At 44.4% G+C, this 15,357-nt stretch overlaps 1 protein-coding gene across 1 annotated transcript; it reads left to right on the top strand.

Moving 5' to 3' along the window:
* The first annotated feature begins 2,984 nt into the window (after positions 1 to 2,984).
* PROZ (protein Z, vitamin K dependent plasma glycoprotein) lies at positions 2,985 to 14,967 on the top strand. The gene is made up of 8 exons (XM_054162856.1): positions 2,985 to 3,111; positions 5,665 to 5,828; positions 7,326 to 7,350; positions 9,614 to 9,727; positions 11,751 to 11,882; positions 13,059 to 13,144; positions 13,222 to 13,345; positions 14,318 to 14,967. The coding sequence occupies exons 1-8, from the start codon at positions 3,048 to 3,050 to the stop codon at positions 14,827 to 14,829; spliced, it is 1,221 nt and encodes a 406-aa protein (XP_054018831.1). The 5' UTR covers positions 2,985 to 3,047; the 3' UTR covers positions 14,830 to 14,967.
* Positions 14,968 to 15,357: the final 390 nt, after the last annotated feature.

The raw sequence follows: 15,357 nt of genomic DNA, 5'->3' as shown, positions 1-15,357 counted from the left end.
AGGAAATGGGGTGCAGGACTCATTCATGAAACACGTCTCCATGTGCTCAGTGTGGTAACTAAAGGAATGGAAAAAGAAATCTCAGCATCTCTTCATAAAGAAAGATGTGAGGAAAGCCCTGCCCTTTTAAAACCCTCTCTTTATACAATTTGCCATAGTAAAAATGAAAATGTAAAGCCTGTTGCATTGATATCAATACAGAAACAGCAAAGTCAGTGCCATAAGGTACTGACTGAGTACATTGTGGCCTCTTCCAAAGGTCACAGCTGCTCAGTCAGGGAATACTTTTTTTTTCCTTCTCTGTTTTTTTTTCTTTGCTTCCCTCCCCCTCCCCCCCCCCCCGTTGCCCTGCCTGTTTTTTTCTTTCCACTTTCTTGCCCTTATTTTGTGTCCTTTGTAGTTTCTTTTTCTTTTTTAAAATAAAACACACAGTAAGAAAAAAAAAATACCTCATCTAATAAGGTCGGGTGAGAATACAGCTTCTGAAACTCTGTGTGGTTAACATTAACCTAATCTGAATAACTGCTTTACATCTGCAAGAGGGCCTTAATTTACATAGGTTTGTAAAATGTAAACAGCTTGGTTTAAGAAAACAAAGCTGCAGATCTGTGGGTTTGTGCTGGGCTCTGCAAAGTCCTGTGCTGACACCAAGTGGTGACATGTTGTTTTCACGCTGAAGAGAGCCGGACTTGCCACATGCACGAAGAAATGTTTGTTATCACAGGAAGGCAAGGACAAGCAGACACAGGACACAGGGAAACTATAGCAGCAGCCTCATTGCCAGACAATCCCATGGGGGTGGACAGCCAGAATATAGGATGGCAGAATCATAGAATATTTTGAGTTGGAAGGGGCATTTGAAAGTCATCTAAACCAAGGAGACTTCAGTGAGCAGGGACATCTTTACCTGGATCAGATTGCTCAGAGCCAGCCTTGAATGTTTCCAGGGATGAGGCTTCTACTCCCTCTCTGGGCAGCCTATGCTGGTGTTTCACCACCTTCATTGTAAGAAATTTCTTCTGTATATCTAGTCTAAATCTACCCTCTTTTGCTTTAAAATCATTACCCCTTCCCCTATCACAAAAGGCCCTGCTAAAAAGACTGCCCCCATCTTTCTTAGAAGCCCCCTTCAAGTACTGAAAAGCCACAATAAGGTCTGCCCTGGAGCCTGCTCTTCTCTAGGCTGAATAAGTCAAACTCTCTCAGCCTCTCGTCACAGGAGAGGCGTTCCACCTCTCCAGCCATTTTTGGGGCCCTACTCTGGAACTACTCCAACAAGTCTGTGTCTTTCTTGTGTTGAGGACTCCAGAGCTGGACACAGGACTCCTCATGAGGTCTCACCAGGGAGGAGTAGAGGGGCAAAATCACTTCCCTCAGCCTGCTGGCCATGCATCTTTTGATTTCTTGCAGCACTATTTCTATTGCACACCAAAGAGTTTATCCTTCTGCTTGCCCTTGGCCAGGCAGGAGGCACAGCAGCCCATGGGGGCTGTTCCAGTCCTCTCCATACTTCCACCTTCTCTCACAGGCAGTGTGTGTCTGTATGTGGCTGGGATCCTGAAGTCAAGAAGCGTTTTCCAATGCTGTCCTTCATGGCTGGCAGTACAAACCTAACAGTGAAAAAGCAAAATGCCGTATTTGTTCAGATGCATCCCTGAGGAGGAGAGGTCCTTGAGGGCTGTAAGGTGGCTCATAGAGGATCAGCTATGAGCCAGCTCTAAAGCAAGGGAGAAGGCAGGAACTGGAAGGAAAAGAGAGAGGCTGCTGTAGACCTGCCAACCAATAAAAACAGAGGTCTGACACAGTGTGATGGGTTAATGCCCATCCTGGAAGCAAGGAGGGGAGGGCTTGTGAGAGCATTGCCCTCCCTGCAGGGGGTTTTCCCCCTGGGAAACTAAATCAGTCTCTTCCACTCCCCCTCCCTGCCCAACAAGACTATAAAAAGGAGGATACTGCAGCCATTAGGTCTCTTGGGCCCTGCCTTTGCTTGGACGAGGACTGCTGGTGGCTCCCTGCTTCTCTGCCATGAGGTCAGGCCTGATCCTTCTCTCTGCTACCTCCACACCTCTTTAAAGAGGCTGGTTTTGGATTCTTACTTTTTCCTCCCATCCATCCTTGTTCCCTACCCTTCGTGATCCCTACCTGTTATTGTTACATATATTTTTTAAAGAAAACTCTTTACCTCTCTACTTCCAAGTTGACTCCAAATTATTTCTTGGTGGATCTGCTCCTTCCCTTTCTTTTTTTCCTCTCTGTTCGGAAGGAGGAGGGGAGAGTGGGGGAGGGATTCTCAGCCTTGCCCCCATGTGAGCTCTTAATTCCCAATTAAGGCTCAAACCACCACACACAGAAAGCATGTAATGCCACTGGCTGACAAGAAACTGCACTGTTTGTTGAAGAAGCAGTGGGCAAGCAAAGGAAAAGCTGGTCTGAAGGCTTTGTTGTGATGGCATTAGAGGAGTCCAGCCTTGTGACACTAGCAGCATATGCTGCAGATGCTGCGCCACAGCTGCCACAGGCAGCAGCAAGGCTGGCAACCCGAAGCTGCAACTTGGATTGCTTGGTTGCTCCAAAAGTGGATGGGCCTTTGATCAGTGCAGCTAAGCCTTGGCAAATGTTTTATAGGGACGGTGTATGAAAGAGCCACACATTAAAATACATTCCTGTAACCATCATTCAGCTTATGCTTGTGCTTTGTACAAAGAAATGTTCACACTGTTCACCTCTGCCGATTCTGTGTTACAGTAAGTGATGGCTGAAGGATGGGAGCAATACCCAAATCTTGGAACAGCTCTCAGCAGAGCTGGCAAACCTACTCCACCTTTAGCCAGTGCAATGAAAGGGCCCTGTTACACCACTAAGCAGGGGGGTTTTTTTAAGAGTGGGGTTTGGTTTTTTTTCATATGTTGACATCAAAGCCAGGTTTTGCCAGAGGTTTTGTTTTCTCACGAGCAGATGGACTTTAAACTTCAACATCACTCATGTAGCCATTTCCCTCAAGAGCTGCAAGAATGCGGGCAGGCAGCCATTAGGCTTTGAGGGTAACAATGGCAAGGTACTCTTGGACAATATTTCTTCTCTCTGCCCTTTTCCTTCAGACAGAGCAGACAGGTATGGCCTTTGTTTTGTTGCAGTTTTAATTCTGACATGTGCTACTGCTCCTCTAAAACCATTCCTGTTTTGTACCTTGTACAGTGTTTACTTTGCAGCATGGAGTGACATCACTTATTTTCCTGGCATTTCTCCTGTTTATTCCATATTGCTAAGTGAAAACTGTGGTAGGTTACTGAAGCAATGTAATTTTGAAGTGCCACTGTTTACACCAGGGTAACACTTTGTCTTTTCTTAAGATTCTTAAAGAGTGCACCAAATAGCAAGGAGAATTTTGGTTTATATTTCTAGTTGCTTCTGAAATAATAATGGAAGAGTCCTATGAAAAAGGCTGAGATTCATGCTTGCCATAGCTTGAAGAAATGTATATTTCTGTATTAATCCTCCATGGTGTGTCAAATATAAGGAGGAGATGAGCAAGGAAGAAAAAGATGATGACCACTTAAGTAGGTCAAAACACCCCTGGCAGTAGCAAAAGCGCACTGCTGGTTACACTGTATGTGTCAGAACCCCTGCACAGCAGAAATGTGGCCCGAGGTGTCAGACAGCACTTTAAAGTGCAGACACAAACATGAAGCATTTTCTTCTTTAATAACACATGGGAGCCTGTTGCTTTTCAAATATCTTTCAAATGCATAACTAAGAATTCTAATGCATTTTCTGAATAATTTTGTTATCTCTCACTTCTTCCAATTCTAACATTATTGAGTATCTTGACCTTTGTGCCTAGCACTGCTTGGCCCCCAAACACTGTCTAAAATTAAAAACAAAAAAAACACCACAAGAAGAATCCAATACCTACTCCAGTGGGTATTCTTTCCAAGCACAGGAGGGTAGAGAGGCTCTGCAGAGGGACCTCGACAGGCTGGGCAGATGGGCAGAGTCCAACGGCATGAGATTGAACACATCCAAGTGCCGGGTTCTGCACATTGGCCACAACAACTGTGTCCAGTTCTGGGCCCCTCAGTTTAGGAAGGATGTTGACTTGCTGGAACGAGTCCAGAGAAGAGCAACAAAGTTGGTGAGGGGTTTGGAACACAAGCCCTACGAGGAGAGGCTGAGGGAGCTGGGGTTGCTTAGCCTGGAGAAGAGGAGACTCAGGGGTGACCTTATTACTCTCTACAACTACCTGAAGGGAGGTTGTAGACAGATGGATGTTGGTCTCTTCTCCCAGGCTGCCAGTACCAGAACAAGAGGGCACAGTCTCAGGCTGCACCAGGGGAGGTTCAGGCTGGATGTTAGGAAAAAGTTCTATACAGAGAGAGTGATTGCCCATTGGAATGGGCTGCCTGGGGAGGTGGTGGAGTCGCCATCACTGGAGGTTTTCAGGAGAAGACTTGATGGGGTGCTTGGTGCCGTGGGTTAGTTGTTTGGGTGGTGTAGGATTGGTTGATAGGTTGGACGCGATGATCTTGAAGGTCTCTTCCAACCTGGTTTATTCTATGTATGATTCTATGTATGATTCTAACTGACAAACACATACAGCCAAATACTGCATAGTGTCAAAGGCTCCACCAAGGTGCCAGCCATCCAGCTGGCAGGTAATTATTTTTTTTGTGGGCATGTCCTGGTTTCAGCTGGGATAGAGTTAATTTTTTTTCCTAGTAGCTGGTGCAGTGCTGTGTTTTGGAGCTAGTGTGAGAATAATGTTGGTAACACACTGATGTTTTAGTTGTTGCTAAGCAGCGTTTATACTGAGTCAAGGACTTTTCAGCTTCTCATACCACCCTGACAGCAAGAAGGCTGGAGGTACACAAGAACCTGAGAAAGGGACACAGCAAGGACAGCTGACCCAAAGTGGCCAAAGGAATATTCCATACCACATGACATCATGCTCAGTATATAAACTAGGAGGAGTTGGCTGGGATGGGTGATTGCTGCTGGAGGACTGGCTGAGCGTTGGTCAGCAGGCAGTGAGCAATGGCACTGTGCATCGCTTATCTTTCTTGGGTTTTATTTCTCTCTCTTTCTGTAATCTTCCTTTTCATTGCAATTGTTACTGTCATTATTACTATTTTTAAAAAGTTTACTTTTATTTCAAATCTTAAACTGTTCTTATCTCAATCCACAAGATGTACTTGGTTTTGATTCTCTCCCCCATCCCACCAGGAATGGAGCAGAGTGAGCAAGTGGCTGCGTGGTGTTTAGTTGCTGGCTGGGGACAAACCACAACACAGCATGATTGCAAAGAGCAGTTTTAAGACCTAATAACTCTCATGTCCTCTCATCTCTCTTCCTCTTTACTCAGCTCAGAAAGATTATGGTGTTTTCCACAAAAAGGATGGCATATGATATAGTCCTCTTAACTTTTTAGCATTTCTGAGCTCTTGGTTATTCTCACTAAGAGAGATTTGAGAGCTTCTCAGAAAAAATGGAGGGGAAAAAAAAAGGAAAACCAAACCAAACCAAACCAAACCACAACAACCCCCCCCTCCCCCCAACCAACAAATAAACAAAACCCCCCCCTGTGAAGTCAGGAGATAAAAATGATGAATATATAGAAGGAAATTAGTCTAAGTACTGATGTTAGCATTTTGTTGTACTGCATTCCAGTATTTATATCAGCTGATGATGCAAACAATGTTATCAAGAGACAGCGGCGTGCCAACTCCCTACTTTTGGAGGAGATACTCCAAGGCAGCTTGGAAAGGGAATGCTTTGAAGAAAGGTGTACACATGAAGAAGCAAGAGAAGTATTTGAAAATGATGAAATGCTTGTAAGTATTTTATTTTCATTTGTGCATAACAAAAATTACTGCCTTCCCCCTTTACTATCGAATACGGCTCTACAGCCTGCTTAATTTGTTTGGGTTTCTCTCTATATGAAGTCTTTGTACTTTTTTCCTCAGCAGGTAGAAAGCAAGTGTCTTCAGTGGTCAAAATGGAAATGTAGAAGTCAACTCTGACACTTTTAGAAACCTATGTGACCTGTGCCTTATGTTGCAGAAATACATGGCTGTATCATCCTCTCTCATGCAAATACAGCTTCAGCATTCAGCAGGAGTAGGGAGGTGATTGTCCCCTTGTACTCAGCTCTGGTGAGGCCACGCCTTGAGTTTGTGTCCAGTTTTGGACACCTCAATACAAGAAAGATGTGGAGGTGCTGGAGCAAGCACAGAGCAGGGTAATGATGCTGGTGAAGGGCTTGGAGAATAAACCTTGCAAAGAGCAACTGAAGGAGCTGGTGCTGTTTAGTTTGGAAAAGAGGAGGCTGAGGGGAGACCTCATTACTCTCTACAACTACCTAAAAGGGCATTGGAGAGAGGCTGGTGCTGGACTCTTCTCACAGATAGAACAAGAGGGAATGGCCTCAAGGTACAATTGGGTAGGTTTAGACTGGACATTAGGAAAAAAAATTTCCCAGCAAGAGTGGTCAGGCATTGGAATGTGCTGTCCAGGGAGGTGGTTGAGTCACCAACCCTGGATGTGTTTAAAAGTGGCTTGGATGCGGTGCTTGGGGATAGGGTTTAGGGGTGAACTTTTGAGTAGGGTTAATGGTTGACTTGGAGAGTCTGAGGGTTTTTTCCAACCTGAATGCTTCTGTGATTCTGTGATCCCTTAGGGTCCAGAAGAGCCAAAAGGGTGCTGAGATGGAGGGAAGCAATCCACCAGAAAGTAGTGGTAGCTATAGAAAGAAGCTCTCTTGGTCAACAGCTGCAAGTCTCCTTGTACAAGAGGCCCTCCTGACACTTACAACTAGATGCTGTGCTATTTAATGGGAACGTGGCCAAAGATGGTGTTTGCAGGGAAAGAGGAAACAGCTGCCAGACTGCCCAAAGATGTTCCCAGTGCTTTGTAAAAGTTGCTGGTGACCAGTGTTGGTGATACAGCTTCATTCTTCTGCCTTCACCAGCTCCTGTTGAGGGACAAGTAGGGTCACTTCCCAAACCACTGCACACCAGAGAGACAATGTCTGGCCAGTTTTTCCAGGAAGTCACATTGCTAAAGAATTCAGCGATCTCTCTCTCACCTGCAAAATATTTCTCATAGCTTCTTAAGAAATAATAAGCAAGATGCAAGCCTCCTTCCATAATCTCATTCAAATTTTACTGTCCGAGCAGAATTTGTAGTAGTGCAACTGCATAAATATTTAACCATAGCATGTATTCTCCCATATAATGTTTTGGTTTATGAAAGTATTTATGGAAGATTATATTATTTGAGAAGTGCAATCTCATTTCTCCTTTTTTTACTTTTTTTTTTATTCCCCCCAGGAAATGTTTTGGGCTGTCTACTATGGTAAGCTCGCCTCTTAATTTCTCTCCTTCATTGCAGTGTCACTCTAGGAACATTATGATTCAGTCCAGTGCTGGTTTTCTGAGAGTTTTTTAGCTTTACTCTACAAGAAACACCCAGTTGCTACTTGTCATGTCTCAAGTAAGGCATAATGTAAAGTGTTGATGTGAAAGGATTAAAAAAGCAATAAATAGGGGAAAAAACCCAAACCTTTAAGACTTCAAAGTGAGTAGAAGTTGAAGGTGAGGAGTTTTGTCAGAGTAAACAGGCTATTTCTTCTCTTGAACTTATAGCTGTTCTGAAACAACCTTGGACTTATGAAAGTCTGCTTTGGTGGCGCAATAGAGCAGCACAGCTTTACCAGCAGAATCTCCCAAATACAAACCTAACGCTTAAACCTGAGTAAGATAAATAGGTGGCAAAATCTACTGGGCTGTTGGCAAACTTTGAACACTGGCACCACATCATCCCTTGGCAGTTGTTGAGGCAAAAATATATGAATCTGTAAAAGTTGAGGGGCTGATGTTATCTAGATGTCTCCCAAACAAGGAGTCTGGGACACCAGGTTGTGGTGGGTGTGCCCTATTCTTTCCCTTTTTTCTACATCCCTTGTCCTAAGTTGATCTCCTGTTTCATTAATATCTAGCCTTGGGTTTAGACAGTGGATAAGGAGGTGTCAAACCCAGAAGTTAGTATTAATTTTCTTCAGAAGCCACTAAAACACTGAGTCCAAGGAACCATTCTATGGAATAAACCCAATAGTGATATGTGTTACAAAGAACAATGCTGCCTACCTGGCTTATAGTAGTCTGTGTTTTACTACCTCACCTAATGATAATGTCATTTGAGACATCTCTATTCTGTGATGCTCACTGATTCTCCACTAGGTCTCTTATCCTATAATATACCTCAATTTGATTGGTTTGGATTATTTAATCTTGGAAAATGCATGTTTGTTGTTTCTTACCACCTTCTTATTTTGCTGAATGCTTACAGTTTGGTCATTCCAGTAGCTTTCCAGTAGCAGAAATTGCACCATTTTCTCTATAAATCCTGGGATCCTTTTCTTCCTCCTTCACTAAAGCTAGGTTCTAGGTTTCTCACAGAAATTCACCTGACCCCAGACATTTTCTGAGATGTCATTGCCTACATTTGACCATGCATTTCAGAGGCTTGATATTATCTAACTTGCTTCAGGATGTTGTCAGCAGCCCTTCCCTAGCTCCAGCTACCCAGCACTGCTGCTGGAGGTCCTCACTCCTTAACTCTCTGCCTCTCAACTCTGCTGATGAGTGCCCCCTCAGTCACTCAAAAACCTTCCCAGGAGACTTAAATTGTACCATGGTATGTATGCTGTTGGCACCTGACTGCAGGTGGGCTGAAGGTGGTAATTGCTTTAAGCTAGTATTTTAGTACTGCTCAAGCTAGCAGATACATGTGCCCATAGCCTCAGCAGATGGTGGTTGGGTATTTTTTCCCTGGCACCAGGCAGTTTTCACTTTTCCATCCCTGCTATCAATTACAGCAGCCCACTGACTGATGTTAACCTCTCTGATGAAGTTTTCCATTTTAGAAAGGTTGAAGAACATGTCCCTGGTTAGGATTTTCTGGCTTGCAGCCTGGCCACTGAAGTCTACAATAAGAAATCGTTGTTTGGAGAACATTTCCAAACTCTCTTGGAGTCTTCTCAGTGGAAAGCTTAAAGGGAATCTGGCAACATTTCCTGGTGCTTCACCTAAAGGCATCTTCCAGTTTTGATTTTCAGTTCATCAGAAAGACTAAGCTTGCTAGCATCTAACCTGCTCTATAGTAGTTTTACAGATGTTTAAGCACCAGATTTCCTTCTATTTTGATGTTGCTTGCCATGTAATTTTAATGCCAGCTGGTTTTTATCCAGTACATATCAATGCAGATGGATCCCTGAACCATGTGGCTCATATTACATTTGTAATGAGAGCATGAGCTGTAACTCCATTTTTCCCTGAAGCAGAGGATCCATCCTTCAGAAGCAGGCTCTGCCTCTGGGCAGCTCTGGGCACCTCCCAGCCTCTCTGCAGGAGCACCTCTGGAAGCAGACACTTTGGCTAAAATTACTCCTGAGGAGCTAAAATTACTCCTGAGGAGCAATTTGGTGAGATGCAGTCTATTTGCTTCCAAATTGTCTTTTTGCAATGCTTAACTGAGTGGTTTGCATGCCAGGAAGGGGGTTGCATAATTCAGGTCAGCAGTGGTGGTGACTCATTCCTCTTTTGTGGCATTTCTTCAGGTGGTAGGAAGTGCTCCTCGAGCCCCTGCCAGCACAATGGTGTGTGCAAGGACAACATTCGAGGCTACACCTGCACTTGTACTGAGGGCTATGAGGGAGAGAACTGTGGTTTGGGTAAGGCATCACCTGCTTCTGAGAAGTTCTACCTCCTCCTGTCATAGGGGGCCCTCAGGAAACTATACAGAGCAATCTTATTATGGCAGGTTATCATATTTTAGGTTAAAATACACAGCTCTTGGCAAAGCAGGGGTGATATGTGCCGCCTGCCTACCAAAACATGATGGTGTCCTGAGGTTACATATGCTGCCTCAGCCCCCTGAGCCTCTCTTCTCTCCAAATTCAGACCTTTCTGGGAAGGGCTGTTTTGCTTTGGTGTGATGGGGTCTGTTTTGTTTGCTTGGTTTGGTGTTGGTTGGTTGGTTTGCTTTTAACAGACCTGATGTTCAACCTCCATTTTAACCTGAGGGATATAACTGCTATATTCCAGTGTGGTGGGATACATAGCCCTATGAGGAGAGACTGAGGGAGCTGGGGTTGCTTAGCCTGGAGAGGAGGAGACTCAGGGGTGACCTTATTGCTCTCTACAACTACCTGAAGGGAAGTTGTAGACAAACAGATGTTGGTCTCTTCTCCCAGCCAGTACCAGAACAAGAGGACACAGTCTCAGGCTGCACCAGGGGAGGTTCAGGTTGGATGTTAGGAAGAAGTTCTATACAGAGAGTGATTGCCCATTGGAATGGGCTGCCGGGGGGAGGTGGTGGAGTCATCATCATTGGAGGTGTTCAGGAGGAGACTTGATGGGGTGCTTGGTGCCATGGGTTAGTTGTTTAGGTGGGTTGGATTGGTAGAGGGGTTGGACACGATGATCTTGAAGGTCTCTTCCAACCTGGTTTATTATTATTATCATAGTGTGCTTCAAGCAGTTGAGCCAGAGAGCGTGTTCTTCAGGAAACAGATACTCTGAAAAGGGCTGAAGCAAGCTGCCCTCACAGGTGGGCTCCAAAGGCAGCCCTGCCACTGCCACCCTGACTGTATGTCCTGTTGTAGTTCTAGGCAGCATGTGATCTGAAGAGCTAGGGCTGTGGTGTCAGGGTGATTGGAAAGCCTCCAAGGCCACATACCCACAAGACAGCTCCTCAGGACAGCAGGACTCCAGAAAACAAACTATTTCTGGTGGAAGTGTAAAAGGCATAAACCAAAACAGATTCTTTCTAGCATGTAAACCACCCTGGGACAGATCCTACATGTTTACATCTGCCAGGTTCTACTTTCCAGCTCTTACATCAGTATTCTTGCTGACTTGGAGGTCCCCTGGGGTGGGAGACGCCCTGGCTGCCATAAGGCAGGGTCATTTTTTTGTATAAGGGGTGTGACTGTGAGCAGCTTCTGCGGGAGCACAGAGTGTGACACAGCTTGAACCAGTGCTGAGAGCTGGATCTGCTCAGCATGAGCCATGTTATGTGAGGGGTTTTGCTACTTCTCCATCTGTGAGCTAGATCCACCATTGAATTGTTGTTCCTTGTGTTGCTTTGTGCTGAAACTTAAGTGTCAGCTCACCTAGAGGAAGTTGACCAAGCATGTGGCAATTGTGGTTAATACTCCCTTTCTTTTTTTGTGTCTTTTACAGTTGCTAATTTTCTTAGCACAAGCATACTGAGAAGCAATAAGGGCTTCAAGCACAGTAAGAGTTATGTATTGGTTTTATTTAGAATCGGATATCTTTAGCCTACTTCCTCAAACAATACCTACCTTCTTAACATGTGCAGCAGCTCTTTCCACTGCAGAAGGTTACATGTTGTAAGAGAGCAGAAAGAACACCTCCAGCATCCTTCCATGGGTTCACACAGAAAGCCTGATTTGACCCTTTGCTAATGCTCCCCAAAACTCAGAGGAGCAGACAGTCTGGTGCAGAGAAGTACAAGGTGACCAGTTTGCAAGGAGAAGGTGGGCAGCGCAGAGACCCATCTGTTTCAGAGGTTTGCTTAGCAATGTGGTAGGATACACTCCTTACCCAGAGTTTATCCACCTCCACAAAAAGCAAGTAAAAGTGAAATGCTTAGTAAAGAGGACTCAGTCTGTGCAAGAATACTCCAGATGAACTGTTCCCAATGCTTTTCCTCTACTTGTTCTTGTTTAGCTAAAAATGAATGTCACCACCAAGCAAAGGAAGGTTGTCACCACTTCTGCTACCCGGGAAGTGATTCCTACCATTGTTCCTGTGCTGATGGTTATGAGCTTGGGAAGGATAAAAAACAGTGCATTGCCTTAGGTAGGTGTGAGCATGGAAGTACAGTGAGCACATACATTCTTTCAGTGCTGCACTTTGCTACATTAATACACAAGTTCTGGGGGTGGGCAGGCCACCATCTGATATCCAAATGCTATCGGCCTGCTTGGAGACTAAAGTGATGGGAATATTGCTGACCTTCCAAACTGGGAAGAAAAAGGAGGAATCTAGGGACCACTACCCAAGATACCAGTGCACTGGTGAAAGAAGCAATATTTGATCTGAACATTTAAGCATGGCTCTGCAGAGAGGACTTATATCATCTCGCGTATCATTCACAGCCAGGTTTTCCATGCCTATGCTTAGTAAAGAGCACTGCACTGATGACTTGTTTCTTTGGGAAGGAGGTTTAGTTGTATCCAGTTGGGCACCTGATGGTCTGATAAACAAATGGCAACTGCTTGAAGCAGTAGCCCTCTTCATTTTTCAATGGCACTTGCTTAGGTCTGCCAGAAACACAGTAGATATGCTTAGACCCTTGTGTATATTGACAAGTAGGGCAGCTGAGTAGTTGAGCTGTAGAGCCATGCTTTTGGTGATGACAGCTTGACATCCATAACCCTTTCACGTTTCAGGTTGGCCTTTAATTCAGGTTAGCTCTAGTTTGGTTTTGTGGACTATGTTAGCTATGAGAGTGAATTATGCATGCTCCTGGAGTGTCTTCAGGTTTAACTTCACCTGAACAGCATCCAGTTCATGTGACCCAAGACCATGCCTCAAAGTGAAAAGGAAGTGTGATAAATGCAGATAATTGGGAGATCCACTTGATCCACAGGTGTGCATTTAATAAGGAAACCCCAAGCTTTACCTTGCCCAGCTTGGGCCACAGCTATAAAATATTTGGTGCAATTCAGATAGAGAATGCAAAGATGAGGAAGCAAACTGTGCTGATGGTTGGCTGGAGAGGAAGCCCAGTTTCATTAGCTACAGACAGCAAAATCTGGTCACCACAAGTCCTAAAACATTTCAGCACCATATCTAAGTTGTTAGACTACAAATGCAAGTGAATTATTCTACTTTTCACCAGCTAAGAAACTGCACTTCTTCTTTTGCTTGGTGCAAAACCAAAACTCCAAAGTCAAGGTGGAAGCAATATGGTGTTAGCTGTCTGGCAATGGTGTTGCATGAGGTTTTGATTATTTTTAATTCATTTGCTAGATCAATGTGCATGTGGCAGACTTCAAGACAGCAATAACCTGTTACGTGAAAGCAGGAAGAAATGCGACGAGCGATTTCCTTGGCAGGTATTTCTAGCAATTCATTAAGCCCATCACTCAGCCTCACAGGGGCAGCTCTCTAATGTCTTTTGGCATTTTCTTAGGTCCTGCTGATAAACTCAGAAGGGAAGGGCTTCTGTGGAGGAGTGCTGCTAAAAAGTAACTTCGTATTGACTACAGCAGAGTGTGCCCTTCTGCACAGCCATTTTGAAATCAGGGCTGGTGCTGGTAGGTGATCACACGCTGTGCTGGTTACAGCACAGTTTAGCATGCACAAGCTAAGGGGTGTGGTTAGTAGGTTGAGAGAGGTTGTCCTTCCCCTCTACTCTGCCCCAGTGAGGCTGTATCTGGCATATTTTGTGTCCCAGCTCTGGGCCTCTCAATTCAAGGACAGCACAGATCCACAAAACCAATCGTGGGAGTAGAACATCTCCCTTATGAGGAGAGACTGAGGGAGCTGGGGCTCTCCAGTTTGGAGGAGGCTGAGGGGTGACCTCATTAATGTTTATAAATATGTAAAGGGTGAATGCCAAAAGGATAGAGTCAGGCTCTTCTCAGTGATGCCCAATGACAGGACAAGGGGCAAAGGGTGGAAGTTGAGGCATAGGAAGTTCCACGGAAACACAAAGAAAAAAAATTTTCACTGTGTGCCCAGAGGGGTTGAGGAGTCTCCCTCTCTGGAGATAGTCAAAACCCACTGTGTGATCTGGTAAAGATGATCCTGCTCTGGCAGGGAGCTTGGACTAGATGATCTTTCAAGGTCCCTTCCAAGCCCTAACATTCTGTGATTAAATCTGCTGTCATCTCTTGTAAGTATCTTAAGCTACTACTACACTTGCCCCAAATTCTGCTACAAGTCAAGCAGAGACACAACTGCTTCTTGAATGCAATTCAGAATTCAGCACCTAGGGGTAAGCTAAACCAGGTGCATGTAAAGGTGGCTTTTGTTTCATGCAACAATTCACTGCTCTTGTTGGGTAAATTTGTCCTCCTCTATGGAATTATGAGTGCTTCTACACAGTATTAAAAAGATGTCCATGTATCATTCGCAGTGTTCTGTGGTGGTTTCAAGAAAAAGTGCCTTTAGTTTCTCTGCTGCACATATTTCTCAAGCATGACCAGGCAGCTGTCAGTGGGTTTGCAGTTTTTGGGTCTATGATAAATTATTTCCCAGAGCACTGAGATGTCTTTGCTTCACAGGGCCTAAGGGAAAAAATGGAACTGAGAAGATAATGCAAGTTAGTGAGAAACACATACATATCCGGTATGATGAAGACACTGGTGAGAACAATATTGCATTACTACAACTCCAAGAGCATGTTGAGTGCAACAACCACCAGCTTCCTGTTTGCACCCCTGAAAGAGACTTTGCAGAACATGTTTTAATTCCAAAATTTACCGGTACAGTCAGTGGCTGGAGAATGGAAGGTGAGGAACTGCAAGGTGATGAGCTGCAGGTTTCCTACCTTCCTGCCGAGGACTGCAAGCAAATACTCAACATAAGCCTCACAAACAGGCAGTTTTGTGGACACCTCCAGAAGGCCACAGAAAAACAACTGCTTGGAGGAAGCTTTTTAGCTACTGAGTACAAGGGCACTTGGTTTCTGACTGGCATCCTGGGATCATGGCCACCGGAAGATACTGACTGGGAAACACTTCTATTCACTAACACTGCAAGGTATACGATATGGTTCAAACAAAAAATGAGGTAAGACACAAACACAACCAACCCCCCAGCACTAAACTACTGTCAGCCACACTACAAGGAAACATTTGGATGCAGCCAGGACACTCATCTGACACTGTGACAATTTGCAGCAATGGAAGTTGCCACAAAGATACATATACATAAGCATGCAGAAAACTTGTTTTTCCTTCTTCTGTTGATACACAGTACTGTAAAAGCCATGATGTAATAAATCAAGCTGTTTTACCAAAAACTGACTGAATTTTAAGTTTCCTAGAACTGCTCAAACTAAAAAAAGCATTGCTACATTTCTGGGATTTTAAATGTTGCTAGAAAGAAACGAGCCTTTTCAATTCTTGTCACCCTGAGGCTTGATTCTGCAAACTCATACTCCTGTTTCAGCACCCCTACAAGTAAAACTTTTAAAGAGCAGGGGAACTCCAAGCTTTTATATGACTATGTTGATGTAGAACTTGACACTCTCACCACTAAAAAAATTATTCCCTTCATACATGGTACCTGTATTTTCCCTTATGAATCATGTTCACGTCAG

Source organism: Dryobates pubescens, chromosome 7, assembly GCF_014839835.1.
Source record: "Dryobates pubescens isolate bDryPub1 chromosome 7, bDryPub1.pri, whole genome shotgun sequence".
In the NCBI taxonomy this organism is placed as follows: domain Eukaryota; kingdom Metazoa; phylum Chordata; class Aves; order Piciformes; family Picidae; genus Dryobates; species Dryobates pubescens.
The sequence above is the reverse complement of the archived record's forward strand: the minus strand, read 5'-3'. Positions and strand labels throughout refer to the sequence as shown.